The 16,506-nt window shown below is 39.5% G+C and overlaps 1 protein-coding gene across 3 annotated transcripts in view; it reads left to right on the top strand.

Moving 5' to 3' along the window:
• Window positions 1-16,506, top strand: part of LOC113528175 (mitochondrial import inner membrane translocase subunit tim16-like) — a 138,611-nt gene that overhangs the window by 120,794 nt on the left and 1,311 nt on the right. The window contains exons 13-29 of one of the 3 annotated variants that reach the window (XR_008303227.1): window positions 15-110; window positions 279-380; window positions 1,224-1,365; window positions 1,491-1,666; window positions 1,874-1,982; window positions 6,149-6,235; window positions 6,312-6,454; window positions 6,561-6,665; window positions 6,748-6,833; window positions 6,953-7,094; window positions 7,386-7,475; window positions 7,555-7,671; window positions 7,834-7,969; window positions 8,614-8,705; window positions 8,804-8,890; window positions 9,034-13,607; window positions 13,955-14,043. Coding sequence is in view for 2 of the 3 variants with exons in the window: in XM_034309795.2 (XP_034165686.1) it covers window positions 15-110; window positions 279-380; window positions 1,224-1,365; window positions 1,491-1,666; window positions 1,874-1,982; window positions 6,149-6,235; window positions 6,312-6,454; window positions 6,561-6,665; window positions 6,748-6,833; window positions 6,953-7,094; window positions 7,386-7,475; window positions 7,555-7,671; window positions 7,834-7,969; window positions 8,614-8,705; window positions 8,804-8,890; window positions 13,955-14,039 (1,795 nt within the window). In the remaining variant the exon portion in view is untranslated. Of the gene's footprint in view, window positions 1-14; window positions 111-278; window positions 381-1,223; window positions 1,366-1,490; window positions 1,667-1,873; window positions 1,983-6,148; window positions 6,236-6,311; window positions 6,455-6,560; window positions 6,666-6,747; window positions 6,834-6,952; window positions 7,095-7,385; window positions 7,476-7,554; window positions 7,672-7,833; window positions 7,970-8,613; window positions 8,706-8,803; window positions 8,891-9,033; window positions 13,608-13,954; window positions 14,044-16,506 lie in introns of those variants that run through there. The other 2 variants (XM_034309795.2, XM_053239074.1) reach the window with 2 other exon arrangements.

Consider the following 16,506-nt stretch of genomic DNA (forward strand, 5'->3'; position numbering starts at 1 on the left):
TGTGTGTGTGGCAGGCAGGGCAGGACTTCCATGCTGACCTATATCCAGACACAGCAGGCCACACAGCAGCCATGACAGCAGATGAATGGTGGCAGGGAATGAACAAGCAAGTACGGACTCTTCCCAACTCAGAAATGGAATGCTCATACAATTAACTAAGACATTTTCATGCCTTTTAAATGAGTAATTTAATCACTAGTCTACACAAGGCTTAGCCACTTACTAAAGCTTTTGGCATTCTAATTTTACACACCTAAATGTTCCCTTATTTATGACAGGTAGAAAAAGTCAGCCTCCATCCAGACAAGAGGCCAAAGGGGAAAGCTCAGCCAGCCAGTCAGGTCACAGCAAAGGAGCTACCTCATGGAAAAAGTAAAGAGGTTTGTGGGAAAAAAAACAATCATTTTCTGCTTTACAGTACCACAGTGCAAGAATGTAGTGCCACACAAACTAGCCATCAACCTCTAACCAAGATAAATACAATCAACTCCAGAATCGTTGGCACCCTTTTGATGAGCAAATAATTTTACAAAATACTTTTTTAGCAAAACATTTGGTTTATAGATAGCACTATTATTGATAACAAAAAAAAACTAAAAGTGATCAATTTTTGTTATATGACAGTAAATCACTTCTCCAATTGTTGAGGGGCAAATTTGAATCATTTTTTCCCTACGATAATTCTTCCCTATTGTTTTTTTATGTTTTTTGTTCTTTATCAAGTTGACTGATCTACAGAAACAATAAATGAGTAAATGTTACAGTATATTTACTTAATATATAGTACTGTGCAAAAGCCTTAGGTACCCTAATGTTTAAATACAAATGTTGTCTTCGATGTTTATTTTACTTCTGCAGTAAAAAAAATATATAATTCCAAACATTAAATTTTCCAATCAAAAATTAAATGTTACAGAAAAAAAAATGTTTGTCTGTAACATTGTTTATAACATATTGTGTGTAACGTGTTGCCATGCCAAATATTGACTTTGTTAAAGTATTTTTTTATGTAAAAAATTATTTTTTTAAAGGCATGTTTGCTTTACAGCATTTCTTTACATGTGCCTAAGGCTTTTGCACAGTACTGTATATAGATTCAAAGTGATAAAGTCGTCCATCTGATTCCCCAACTTGCCATAACCACCCTCTTCTCACTCCCTCTTTCTCTTTCTCTCTCTCTCTCTCTCTCTCTCTCTCTCTCCCCCTCTCCCTCTCCCCATCAGGTGCCCTCCACCTCCAGTAGTGCCCTCAGTACCCCCAGTGACAGTGTGGTTCCCTCCCGCTCCCCCTCCTCCACCAGCGGTCTGTCCTCTGGATTCCTCCCCAGCCCCAGCCAGAGCTCCCGTGCCATCCAGGGCATGCTGGGTAACTTCAACCACCTGTTTTCCCTACTTTATCTTCCTATTTGCAGAGATTAGTGCAATATTAGCACTTGTTCAAGTTGATCAATTTGATTGCTGATATGCTATATGTCCACCCTATTGTTGCAGGCCCAAGCTCCAAGTTCCGTCACATACAGGGCACTGTTCTGCATCGTGACACCCACATCACCAACCTGCGTGGCATGAGTCTGACTACACCTGGGGAGTGTGATGGATTCTCTGCCAATGGGCAGCGGGTGGCAGTGCCTCTGGCCATTGCAGGAGGGCAGATTGCTGTGCTTGAGGTGCTACACTATTAGAAGTGGTTGTGTCGCAATGGGTTGCAATTTAATCTATGCTAGTGAAAGAACTCTTGGCATTTTTTTTCTGTTCCTGTCAGAAAACCACTATAATGGACAGGTTCTTTAAGATAAATAATTATTTTTTAAAAAGGCATGCCAGTGGGTATCAAATCATATACAGCATTCTGTTACATTATTGTGAAATTGCAGCTCTCTCAGCCTGGTAAGCTGGCAGACACAGCATTGCCCACCATCCAGAACTCAGTCAGTGTGGCTGACTTCTGCTGGGACCCTTTTGACCCTCACAAGCTGGTGGTTGGTAAGTTGTCCTTAGTAATTTAAACATGCATTCTGAATTAATTGATCTACTTTTTGTTGTCGGCTCTTTCAAGTGATCTAAAATCAATTTCTGTATAACAACTCTGTTGCAAAAGATCTGTACCAGCTGTAAGTCCAAAACAATGTGTTTGACTGTAATAACATTGTAAATGAATTTTATACATCCATGGCAGTTAAAATGATCCATTTTAGCCAAATAAGCCAAAATGAAGAAGTGACTGATTGCCATAGTGTTTGACATAAATACTAGTCTCATATGAACAGCATTCCCTGGAATCTTCTCACCAAGTTTCACTGGATCTGCACTGTTGCTGAAAGTATGTGTACTTGCCATAACAAGGAATAATCAGCAGGTTCCCCTTTATGGATTACTCAAAGGTCAAATGATTTGTTAACAAGAGTAGGTGATATGAACCCGGACAGAAACCCAGGGAGTCATCCGGCTACTAGTGCATGCAAGACGAGCTTATTGCCAAGGCATGTAGTTTTCCCACTCTTTTTGCTGAGGTGATCACTAGCAGATAGATCCATTTCAGTTCAGCATCCTGCATGGGCTTATTAAGGGAGGTCTTAAGGAACTCTGGTACAAGGGCGAGATTCTATGTCTGGCTCTTGGGGGAGTGTGGAGAACAGAAAGTGTTGTGAGACCCCAGCAAGACATCACCCACTGTTCTGTGACACGCTGCAGTGGCCGCCACATATACCTTTTGTGTAGAAAGGGACTTTCCTCTGTCTAGCACTGTGTAGGACATTTGCACTCCATACACAGATGATGGAGTGCAAAGCATTCACAGAACAGTTTCCACCTGAGAGTATACAAGGCACTTGTAGTCGGGTCTCTTGCATTCAGGGGTGTCTTTTGGACTGCTGGGTTGGAGTCCTCAAAATGCTTTTCACTTGGAGGTGCATAGACACCAAAACCTTTCCATCTATTTGGAACAATAGATCTATTCAGGGAGGAACCTGTCAAGGTTCATCCACTAATGAGGGTAGCACTGCAAACCAGAGTCTCACAAGCAAGACCCTGTGATCTGATTGCTAAATTCTACGCAGTGTGGGCAAAATTAGCCATAGATGGAATATGTACAGTAGGCAGGGAAGCCTGTTGTGGGCTAGTGCATCCTGGCCCACCTCTGCCAAACTTCTCTTGCTGAACTTCTCCCTTTTCCAAGTTCACCATAATGTACCATAATATACTGTATGTGAGAAGGGTGGAGGGTGGCCTACTTTTTGGTGGGGCACGTAGGAACTAGACATCCAAATTCAGCAGTATCCTTATGCCTCTAGCTATCATGCATCTCCAGAATACCCAGGGTGGTAGAGAGAGGCCAAAAAGTAGGATTTTGAAGTAGTATTGTCCTTGGAAGGCAAACCTCAAAAAGCATCTGTGCACCAAACTAATGTGAATATAAAAGTATGGAACTCAAAACTAGACTCACACAGAAACCACCATCCTTCAAACTAAATAGGAAGTATTTTGAGTACAATCCCTTGTTCTGAACCATCTACTCTTTTGATTGTGCCACTGTCCAAGGAAGAATTTGAAAAGACCCTGAGCCCCACAGGTTTGATATAGTCACTGCCCAATTAGCATAGTCATAGATGGCTCCATGGGACTCTTAGTATTGGGAGGGGGTAGTAACTAATGATACTGAGTATGTACCTCTCTGCTGGGATCAGTGAATTGTGAGACATAGTGAAAATACTGTGCTGAAGACAGCATTCAACATCTGCGATTGTGATGACATCTTCAGCACCAAATGCTCACTTTGCACCCTCTGGATCACCCACACCACAGGTCCGCACCTCGAAGATATCATTAAATTGCAGAGTTGGATGAGAACAACAGGGCTTAGCGTGACATTTGCTACAGGACTACAGAGAATATCAACTATAGGCAGAGTGTATTTTTCCACTTTGGTTTTCCACTTTTTCCAGCATGGTTTCCTGCTATAAAAACTGTAAATAACAAGATTAATGCTGTATTGCACTGTCTACATCTGCATACAAACAGACCACTGCAAATTCTCACTTTGTTTTTAACAATGGAACTGAATACATATGGATTACTGTATATATGTATTAATTATGTGTGATTGCATTACAAGCAAACACATATTGTTTAATGGGTGGAAAGATGAGTTTCTCTGCATTAATTTGATATTAGCCATGTCTACTTTATTGTTTTTTTAACAAATATTGCACATTGTGGGAGAATTAAAGCCAGGAGGCTGACAGATTTATCTAGATCAACTGCTTCACATCAGCTCCAACAGCAAAAAACAATTTAACACTTAACACTGTGTAGGTTTTGGATCCTTTACTGATTTCAAGCTTATCTTTTGAGATCTGGCCTAAATGTAAACCTTCAAAAGAAGCTTGTGAGAAAGTGATAGTAGGGCATAACTTTGGAGATATCGGATATCGTGCACATTTTACTCAGAAAGTTATTGACATCCTATAAATAAATTGGTTATTTTTAAAACAATAATGCCATATATTTCTCCCCTCAGTTTTTTTCTTGCCAATTCCCACCCACTCACTAGCTAACTCTCCCCTATCACACAACAGCTATCAACTGAGCAAGCATGCACTTCCTCTGAGACATGTGAAACCAACCTCCACATCTTTTTGAACTGCTCATGCAGCATCATAGGGCAGCATAACACACTCAGAGGAAAACGTTATCTGCCTTATTCTGCATGCATGAGCTCACAGATGCCCACACTTGGCTAGTGTTACTGTGGTTGACAGCAGACAGAGAGTAATGCCATCCCTCCTGGCTTGACTCTTGACTGCTGGCCATAGATGGCTGTGGCATCACCAAATTCAAACTTGGACAATAGGGCAAATACTTATGTGTTGCTACACTCGGGAGCCAAATAATTCTGTTTTTAATGGATTTGAACGGATTTCTATGGAGTTTCCAAACACTTCCAAACACACACAATGGCAGATTGATGCAGGTATTTACAGTATGTCTAACAGCAAATGTGGATTTAAATGCTGTTTTAAATAGAAACTGTCATGCACCTAGAAAGCCGTTCTATTTAGTATATGGGTGAAGTAGCCCATTTGTTTTGTGGGGTGAGGTGACATAAATAGTGAAATGAGGCAGGACATATACAGTATTATCTCTGCATCTCTGCTAAGGTGGGTCTTGCATATTTGCATGCATATTTTTGGAACGAAATGGGTTTGAACATCCCTGTGTGGCAGTGGATTTTGAATGTCACATCCCCTTTTTCATCGTTCCACTTCAGCATGGCATATTTATTTATGACCATAAAATATAGCAGCAGAACATAAAGATGTAAAATTGCCCGACCAAAATAGCAACACTATTGCTGGCATTAACCAGCAAATTACACTTGTACTTGAAAATAGAGCCCTTATTTTGTAAATACTTTTCTTATTATTTTCACTCTATTTACTTTATGATTCATAATCACGTAAGAGCACAGTATTCCTTACACTAAAGTTTTATTGTAAAGCTTTACTGTTTAGAAATCCACCCACACTGTAATTTATCTTAAAATCTCACTAGACTGTGACAGAGCCCCTACAGGACATGATACTTGTGGGTGGGGAAGTGTTAGAGACGTTAATGTCATGTGGGGAAAATTTTTTGTCTTGACTGATTAAACATTTGCATCTGCAAACAAGTTCACTTCTCCCTTAACTTCAAATGTGCGGAAATTTTAAATAAAACATTTTTACGCAGATAATGTAATGTAGTATTATATTACATATCAAATAAAAATTAAAATGTAATTTAAAGAGATACACTATATGAAATACTGATGCCACATACTGATGGGACTTTTTTTTTTCTTTCATTTTCCTTAGTACTATTGGTCTAAAATTCTAATCAAACTTTGCTAGGTAGATTTTGCATAGGCCAGACCATCATTACAGTGTGTATCAAATCAGGTATTTCCAGTGAAAGACCAAAAAAATTTTGAAATGGTGCATGGACTGGTATATGGAATCCTGTTCCTACATTAGTTACTGAAAAATATGCTATAGTGAATAACTAAATTATAAGCTGGTACATATAATAAGGAGTTAATTAACTTATATTTGTAATTAATATGTAATTGGTATAATGTCAGAGAAGTGTTAAGCCACTGCATTTTTTGATAGCTGGTGATGATGCAAAGATCCGTGTGTGGAAGATTCCAGAAGGTGGCCTGGTGGAAACACTGACTGAACCTGAGTGTGTTCTAAAGGGTAAGAAAAGATCCCTTTCTCTAAAACAATAATTCCTTCTTCATTCTGAGTGACTTGAACATCCACTCAATCACAGGACACACTGAGAAAATCTACTCCATCAAGTTCCACCCCCACGCCTCAGGTCTGGTGGTGTCCTCGTCATATGACATGACCGTACGACTGTGGGACCTGGAAACTGGAAGGGAAGTCAAGAAAATGAGTGGACACCAAGATCAGGTGAGAACTCCTATCCAGTACCTGGTATACTTTAAACAGGCTAACAGATAATAGACTGTTAGTAGCCTGAGTTGACAGATGATAACAGCTAATATCTGTCTCACAGATATTTGGAATGGCTTGGAGTCCCAACGGCAAGTTTTTGGCTACTGTGTGTAAAGATGGAAAAGTGCGTTTGTTTGACCCACGCAAGTCTACTGAGCCCATCCAGGCAAGTAATTAAAAAGGCACTTGCAACCATATATAACTTTTGGACAGCTCTCTTACCCTTTTTTCTCTGCCTCTTCCTATAGGAGGGCCCTGGTCCTGAGGGCCACAGAGGTGGCCGTGTTGTCTGGGTGTGTGATGGCCAGTACCTGCTGGTGTCAGGGTTTGACTGGTGAGCACAAGTCAATGATAAATAATAGTAACAGTAACATAATGGTGTTCCATTTACCTGGCATGTTGGCATGCTACATTGGACAATCAGAATTCTTTCTTTCCTGGTTTTCCCTGCAGTCGCAGTGAGAGACAACTTTACCTGTTCTCTGCTGAGTCCTTGGCCTCTGGACCTGTGGCTACTGCACCTGCTGACGTGTCACCCTCAACTCTCATCCCATTCTATGACGTTGACACCAGCCTTGTTATTCTCACAGGGAAGGTGCTGGAAATGTGCAAAACATATCTGATTGAAATGGATAACTTATAAATAAATGTTTTTTTAGAGTTAATTAAATGTGCTATAGAGTAGACTACAGTCTAACAAAAAAGAAATGTGTTCAGTTTACTACTCTAACTTTCTTGACTAACCTTTTTTAATTTTAACTTTAGAGTGGTTCTACTAAACAGATTTGCAAATGCTACTATTTTTTTACTATTACAGAACTTATCTGGTCAACCCAGAGTCATCACATGCACAATATCATAACCTGTCCTGTTTTTTTCCTGTTAGGGTGACACACGTGTGTATATCTATGAGATCTTAACAGAAGCCCCTTACTTCATGGAGTGCAGCAGCTTCCACTCCTCTGAGCCACACAAGGTAGCACAAAACATCCACCTTCTCTTCTCTCAGTCTGTTTTGGTTAGTAGATTTAAAAACTATTGTCCTGTGTGGACAGGGCTTGTGCTTCCTGCCAAAGACGGTGTGTGATGTACGTGATGTAGAGGTGGCCAGAGCTGTCAGACTTAGCAAGACCACCATTGAGCCAGTGGCCTTCAAAGTGCCTCGTGTCAGAGTGAGTGAGCACAGCCAAGGTTTCTTGTTAACTAAACACAATAGTGCCATCTAGTGACAATTATGTGTTTCAAAACATTTGAAATCATCCAGGTTATACATGTGAGCCAAATGTTAGTTAATAGCAATGTTAAATCCAACTGTTCATTTTATTCTGGTGCAGAAAGAGTTCTTCCAGGATGATGTGTTCCCTGAGACAGCAGTGTGGTGGGATTCAACTCTGAGTGCTGCTGCCTGGCTCTCCGGTTCTGACAGACAGCACCGCAAGATCAGCCTGCAACCTAAAGACATGACCCCTGGTATTGCAGCACATCCAGTTCATATAAGGCCAGCTTATGTTCAGACTGGCAGCTTAAGCTTGACTTGACAAATCTGATTTGAGCAGGAAAACAGAAAATCAGACCATTTCCAGATTCAAGCCACATTTGAATGTGATTTAAATCTGATTAGAATCAGATTTCTAGACAAGAGATTCAGTTTGACCAATCAAATTGGATGTTTTTTGTTCATCATTCTGTATGTGGCAAACACACAGAATAGACTTTTGCAAAAGGAACACGAAAACCAGCATGAAGATAGGTCAGGAGCTTAACAGTAGTACCAACAAACACAGCATACGCCACCCTCTTCAGTTTTGTGGCTATTGTCTACAAAGATGTTGAATTTCATTGTCTGGGTACTATTCAAATGCTCATAATATTCATGTATTTAAAGAAAAAAAAAATAATATCTTAGTAATATCCCTTGTTCTACTTTTGTATACATTCTAACACTAAACAGCTCACACACCTGCATCGTTATAATAACAACCACTGCACATATACAAGCAAATCTGACTACAGTCCGATCAAACAGTTTGGTGTTGCTCGCTTGTAATTTGTGGTGTGGACAGTGAATATAGCCACAAATCTAAACAATGAATGTTTTTCTTTCGGCCAACCAGTGAGCGAGGCTCCTAAGGAAGCACCAGTGAGGAAGTACCTCCCCTCTTCTGTGTACCTCGAAGAGAAGACCGACGAACAGAAGAAAGAGGAGGTATTAAGAGCAGGATAAATCTGTAAAAATTAAGTTCTGCTGGATCTCTTTTGTCATGTTGTTGTGTCATGTTGTTGTATCATGTTGTTGTTTCACAGCTTTTGAGTGCCATGGTAGCTAAGTTGGGGAACAGGGAAGATCCACTGCCACAGGAGTTATTTGAGGGTGTGGATGAAGATGAATGGGTAAAAAAAACATATGGATATCCAAAAGAAATTTGGATTATTTTGATAGATTTAAAATACCCTGTGTGATCTTAGCCCCAATATTCTTGGGAATTCTTCTATCTTTTGTGTCTGAATGTGTCTTTGCTTATCCTCGCTTGCAGGATGACTAGTGAGAAGCCTTGCCATCAACAGAAAATTAAAGAAAGATCCTATCCTGCTTGATATCCATGTCATTCCTGAGTACCAGACTGAAGGCCACACTCCAATACATCCACTTATGCATCACAAAATCCAACAAACGTCTTCTGCATCAATCAGTCAGCATTAAATGTACATAATCTTCTATAGTTAGCTGTACAGGTACTTCTATGGTCAGTGATCATGCGTTCAGGTACATGCAGACTTGCTAATACATAAGACTGGTTGAATGTACTCTGAGCCTCACAGCATTGCATGTGTTTTTAACTGTTGATAAGAATTAATTTTTATAAAGTTAAATTTGTCTATAAGATTATAACAATGTTTCACAAGCTCCTCCTTGACACCCTCCCCTTATAAATCTCAAATCATAGGTTTCCAAGTTTTATGGTTATACTGAATAGCTGTATCATGTGTAAGAAAATTCATGTTGGGAAAACACACACACCTCTGAAACCTCCATTAAATTACTCTGTTCTGCAATCTTCATATCTCAAGCAAATGGGGATTGCCTGATAGAACTATATTCTACTCTTATTCAGTAGAAAGTGTTCCTTTGAGTTTGTTTTTCATTCAACTTTGCCAGCAGTGTTATTAGCAATCAGTGCATCATGTCACATATAACAATAATATTCTGAATATGTTTACATATGTGACAGAAGACTTGTGCATGTTATAGACATTTCCCATGGGTTCTCCTTATAATGAGGCAGTGCTTAGATACATGTAACTCCATTAAGGTAATCATATTTGTTTAATGCTTCAGTATTCTCTGAAAAATCATGAAAAAATTATGCTACTTTTTATGATTTGGAGCCAGTAAGTTTGCTCTTACTGTCCCTGTTCAACCAAATCTGCCATATGGGATGTTGCCTTGTAATAAAACTTTTGCAAGTTTAACCATCTGGCAGTGGGGGCGTGGTCAAGTGTCAGCTGCAGACGGAAAGGAGGTGGGCTGAACCGGCAGGTAACACGTGATGAGTCTCACCTGTGTCTGTGTGTGTTGCACGCTCTGCCAGTTCGATCACTCACTCTCTGTCTGGTTACGGCCGTCCCTAAAAGCACAAAGAAACACAAATAAGTAGATTGGCGGTAACAAGACATAGGTGAGAATCATCAAGCGTTACCTGCCAGTTCAACCCACTTCTCCATCTGCAGTTGATGCTCAACCATGCCCAACAAACCAGTAAAGAGGTGCGTCTGGAATAAATAAATGAATTAAATAAAAGGTACAGAAAAGAATGTGTCTAGACTCTAAACATTTGAAAAATCATTTGCTGCATTAAAAGACTTTTTATAAAGTACTATTTGGATTACTAGTTCCTCAGAGGTTATTTGTATAGTTAATGGTTCTGAGATTCATAAGAATTTTAATTGGAAGCTGTGCTGTCGCTCTCACTGGTGTAGAGTTCTACATAGAACCTTAAGTGGCTCTCCCAGAATAATGTTCTAGATTTAATCCTGTTCTATACCTGTCCTGCTTATTTTTCTGCTTTTCTCAGCACAGTTTCCCAACCCTGGTCTGGAGTACCCCCTGTCGTTTGCACTTTAGTGTTTTCCCTGCACCCACTTCAACTCAGGAAGGGCTGTTAGCTGATCAGCCTCATTCACAAGAAAACATTTAGTTATTTTTATACAGTCATGGGAAAAAACTACACGCCCCTTCAAATCTATGTTTTTATTTATCTCAGCCTAAATAACAATTGTGTTGTCCTCACCAACTTCTATAAACAAACAAATAACCTCAGGTGACAACAAAAAACACAACAGTTCTAGTCATTTTTTTTTCCCAAAAAGTAAACCAACGTTCAGAAACGGGTGGGAAAAAAGTACACCCTTTAATTTAGTAACATGTAGCACCACATTTAACCCCAATAACATTTTCTGTAGGAATTCATCTGTAGGAGTTTATTAAGTGTAGAATTTCAACTTTAATTAAAGGGGTTTAACAGAAATATTGCATTAACCTTTTAGGAATTACAGACATTTTTAGAGTTCCTCCATTTTCACAGGCTCAAAAGTAATTGGACAAACTAACAATTATAAATACAAGGATTATTTTTAATACTTGGATACAAATCCTTTGCAGTCAATGACTGCCTGATGTCTGGAACTCATGGACATCACCAAAAGCTGAGTTTTGTCCTTTGAGATGCTTTGCCAGGCCTCTACTGCAGCCACCTTCAGTTGCTGCCTGTTTGTGGGTCTTTCTGCCTTCAGTTTTGTCTTCAGTAAGTGAAAAATTCAGTTGGGTTGAGGTCAGGTGACTGACTCAGCCGTTTGTTTTGGGTCATTATCCATCTGTACTGTGAAGCGCTGTCCTATCAGATTTGCAGCATTTGACTGAATCTGAGCAGAAAGTATAGTTCTGTACACTTCAGAATTCATCTTGCTATTTCTGTCAGCAGTCACATCAATAAACATCAGTGTCCCAGTTCCATTGATAGCCATACATGCCCATGCCATAATGCTGCCTCCACTGTGTTTGACAGATGATGTGGTATTCTTTGGATCATGAGCCTTTCCTTCCTTCTCCATACTCTTCTCTTCCCATCATTCTGGTACAAATTAATCTTGGTTTCATCAGTCCAAAGAATCTTGTTCCAGAACTGGGCAGTCTTTTTTAAAGACATGTTCTAGCAAAGTCTAATCTGTCCTTTCTGTCTTTGAGTGTTACCAGTGGTTTGCATCTTGAGGTAAACCCTCTGTATTTACATTAATGAATGCATCTCTTGATTGTGGACTTTGACAATGATTCACCTACCTCCTCATGAGTGTTCTTGTCTTAGCTAGATGTTGTGAAGGGGTATTTCTTCACCAAGGAAAGAATACTGTGATCATTCACTTTAGTTGTCTTCTGTGGTCTACCAGGCCTTTTGGTGTTGCTGATCGTGCCAGTGCATTCCTTCTTTTTAAGAACATACCAAATTGTTGATTTGGCCACTGCTAAAGTATCTGCTATCTCTCTGATAGGTCTTTTTTGTATTTTCAGCCTAATGAGGGTCTCCTTCACTTGCAGCAACATCTCTTTGTACCACATATTGAGAGTTCCCATGAACAGCTACCAAATGCAAATTCAACACTTGGAATCAAGTCCAGACTTTTTATTAGTGATTGCAAACATATTCAAACCCCTTAAAAGTCTGGATCCAGATTCATCTGGATTACAAATGACACTTACACAGATTGTTCCAGCCTGATTGTTATTTTTAACAATATGCTCTTAAGTCAAAATTCATTATTTGTCAGCAGATCTTTTAAAAAAAAAAAAAAAAAAAAAAAACTGAAAAATGTTGCTTATGAATATTCAATCCATTCAGACTAGTATTTGGTATAACCATCTTTTGCTGCAGTAACAGCTTTAAGTCTCCTACAAGCTTTGCACACTGTTGGGGAATGATTTTCCCTCATTATTTCTGGCAGATTTGCTCCGGGTTCTTCAGGTTGGTTAGATTCGATTGAGATCTAGACTTTGACTTGGCTGCTGTAGAACATTTACATTTTTGTTGTTTAACCACTTGTGTTGCTTTCCACTAGATTTTGGAATGTGGCTGTAGGGACTTACCACAAAAGCATTACTGAGGTCAGGCACTGATCAAGCGAGAAGACGTGGGGCACTCAGTGGGGTTGAGGTCAGGGCTCTGCGCAGGCCACTTGAGTTCTTCCACACCAACCTTGACACACCGTGTCTTCATAGACCTCGCATTGTTCAGAGACGCATTGTCATGCTAGAACATGTTTGGGTCCCTTAGTTCCAGTGAAGGGAAATCTTAATGCTACAGCATACAAAGACATCCTATACAATTGTGTGCTTCCAACTTCATGCCAACAATTGGGTAAGATCCACATATGGGTTTGATGGTCAGGTGTCTACAAGCTTTTGGCCATATAGTGTACTTCACTGTTCGGATGGAGTTTGTTGAGGAATGGGCAGTGTTAGGTTTGCATCCCACATAGCATTTTGAATGTTGGCCAAAAAAGCTCCATTTTTGTCTCATTTGACTACAAAACCTTATCCCACATTTTAGCTGGGTCACTCTAATGCTTTCTGACAAGCTCCAGACTTGCTTTGATGTGTTTTTATTTCCTTAGAATGCTCTTTGGTCTTCATTTTCATTCCTTCAGTCTGAACTTCAAGGGGATCTTTTATCCAGAAAAGGTAAACTTTTTTAATGTTTTATGGGGAGAGGCCAATTGTGTCCTTGTTAGGGCAATATCTCTCATCTTTGTATGCTTGGCACACAGCACAAGGGTTGAATACTTATGCAGACAGCGTTTTTCAGTTAGTAACTTTTGTCATAGAATATTTTCTTACAAAGACAATATCAAAGTATCATTTGTAATCCAGACGAATCTGATTATTTAAGCCCTCCAGCCAGCAGGCGGCAACAGACAGCACAGTAATAACCGGAAACGGACTTTTGTTCGTTGGTGCAATCATAGCCTACATCACCTTGAGGAAGACACATGTGAAACTACGGATGTTTGATTGTCGCTTTAATACTTTATCACGGCTTATAAAAGGAGCTGAATAATGGTAAGATTACTCTTTTTATTCTGTATATTTGGCTCGGTCTTCCTCTATGTTTTAGTCATGAGAAGTTAGCATAAACTGTGTCCCTGAGCAAACCAGAGTGCCAGTTCTGAAACAGAGCTGTAACAGTAGAAATATGCGTGTCGTTTTTTACATTACTAAAAAGAAAAACAAAAAGATGACCGCTAATTTAGTTCCTCACAAGACAGAATGAGTTGGACAATTGGATGGAATTATGCACAGAAGCAGCCCTAATGACGCATATGACATGCAGCTTGTATATTCATGGCTACGGTATAAATAAACTCGGTTGCTGTGTTGGCCTGAATAATTATTGTGTTGTGTTTCAGGCGAAGTATCTGGCTCAGATCGTGGTAATGGGAGTGCAGGTGGTCGGCCGGGCTTTCGCGCGCGCTTTACGACAGGAGTTTGCAGGCAAGTTGCTCACACACTGAGCTTGGCATTATTATCCACATGAACAGATGTGTCTTTACTTACTGGCACATTCCCTGTTGAAAATGGGGAGTGCTCCTAATGTCAGCTCCTTACCTGTATAAAAGACACCTGGGAGCCAGAAATCTTGCTGATTGATAGGGGACCAAATACTTATTTCACTCATTAAAATGCAAATCAATTTCTAACTTTTTTGAAATGCGTTTTTCTGGATTTTTTGTTGTTATTCTGTCTCAAATAAACCTACCATTAAAATTCTAAACTAAAATTTCTTTGTCAGTGGGCAAACGTACAAAATCAGCAGGGGATCAAATAACTTTTTCCCTCACTGTGTCTCCCCTCCACATTTTGAAATTCTGTTAAAATATTTGTCCACAGATCCAATATATTTAATTAATTATAAATATTTATGACCTGATCCAAAATCCAGCAGTAGTTTGTTACGTTATAACCATTACTACACTTACTACAGGCTGCCAGTCAGTTTGTTGCCAGTCAGTTAGCCCTGTTCACAGTGTCATTAGGCATGTGTGTGTTTGTCATGTGATTTTCCCTATTGCAGAGATGAAGTCATAAACTGTTCATTTCTTTAAAAACAAAAACATATAATTGCTCTGTTTTCCTGCAAGTTGGACTCAGTTTTCCAATAACAAGCAACTCTAATTGTCGGTGTACTTTATTTTTCGCATTTTAATTGTTATATGTAGGATATAGTCCTTCTGTTGCCTGCCTCCCTACAAGTAAGACCAAATATTCCACCCCTGCCCAAATAGTAGTTCTTTTTCATTCATGTGATTTGTTTCCAGCACGTGCGATTTATTTGTATTTTGAATGTGTTTGCTCTTGTGTATGTGTACTGTAGTAAATCAGTACTCATAGGTGAAGCAGCCATCAGTCCTACAGTCTACAGTGGGGATCGAAAGTTTGGGCACCCCAGGTAAAAATTTGTATTAATGTGCATAAAGAAGCCAAGGAAAGATGGAAAAATCTCCAAAAGGCATCAAATTACAGATTAGACATTCTTATAATATGTCAAAAAAAGTTAGATTTTATTTCCGTCATTTACACTTTCAAAATAACAGAAAACAAAAAAAGGTGTCTGCAAAAGTTTGGACACCCTGCAGAGTTTATAGCATGCACTGCCCCCTTTGGAAAGCTGAGACCTGACAGTGTCATAGATTGTTCTCAGTCATCGTCTGGAAAGACCAGGTGATGTCAGTCTCAAAGATTTTAAATGCCCAGACTCATTTGACCTTGCCCCAACAATCAGCACCATGGGTTCTTCTAAGCAGTTGTCTAGAAAACTGAAACTGAAAATAGTTTACGCTCACAAAGCAGGAGAAGGCTATAAGAAGATAGTAAAGCGTTTTCAGATGCCAATATCCTCTGTTCGGAATGTAATTAAGAAATGGCAGTCATCAGGAACAGTGGAAGTTAAAGCAAGATCTGGAAGACCAAGAAAAATATCAGACAGAACAGCTCACAGGATTGTGAGAAAAGCAAGTCAAAACCCACATTTAACTGCACGATCCCTCCAGAAAGATCTGGCAGACACTGGAGTTGTGGTACACTATTCCACTATAAAGAGATACTTGTACAAATATGGTCTTCATGGAAGAGTCATCAGAAGAAATCCTCTTCTACGTCCTCACCACAAAAATCAGTGTTTGAAGTTTGCAAATGAACATATAGACAAGCCTGATGCATTTTTGAAACAAGTTCTGTGGACCGATGAGGTTAAAATAGAACTTTTTGGCCGGAATGAGCAAAGGTACGTTTAGAGAAGAAAGGGCACAGAATTTAATGAAAAGAACCTCTGTCCAACTGTTAAGCATGGGGGTGGATCAATCATGCTTTGGGGTTGTATTGCAGCCAGTGGCACAGGGAACATTTCATGAGTAGAAGGAAAAATGGATTCAATAAAATTTCAGCAAATTTTGGACGGTAACTTGATGCCATCTGTGAAAAAGCTGAAGTTAAAGAGAGGCTGGCTTCTACAAATGGAAAGGTTTTGCCATGGCCTTCACAATCTCCTGACCTCAACATAATTGAAAATCTATGGATAGACCTTAAAAGAGCAGTGCATGACAGACAGCCCAGAAATCTCAAAGAACTGGAAGACTTTTGTAAGGAAGAATGGGCAAAGATACCTCAAACAAGAATTGAAAGACTCTTGGCTGGCTACAAAAAGCATTTACAAGCTGTGATACTTGCCAAAGGGGGCAGTACAAGATATTAACTGGGTGCCCAAACTTTTGCAGATGCCATTTTTTTGTTTTCTGTTATTTTGAAAGTGTAAATGATGGAAATAAAATCTAACTTTTTTTTGACATATTATAAGAATGTCTAATCTGTAATTTGATGCCTTTTGGAGATTTTTCCATCTTTCCTTGGCTTCTTTATGCACATTAATACAAATTTTACCTGGGGTGCCCAAACCTTCGATCCC

This window comes from Pangasianodon hypophthalmus, chromosome 13 (genome assembly GCF_027358585.1).
Source record: "Pangasianodon hypophthalmus isolate fPanHyp1 chromosome 13, fPanHyp1.pri, whole genome shotgun sequence".
Taxonomy (NCBI): Eukaryota; Metazoa; Chordata; class Actinopteri; order Siluriformes; family Pangasiidae; genus Pangasianodon; species Pangasianodon hypophthalmus.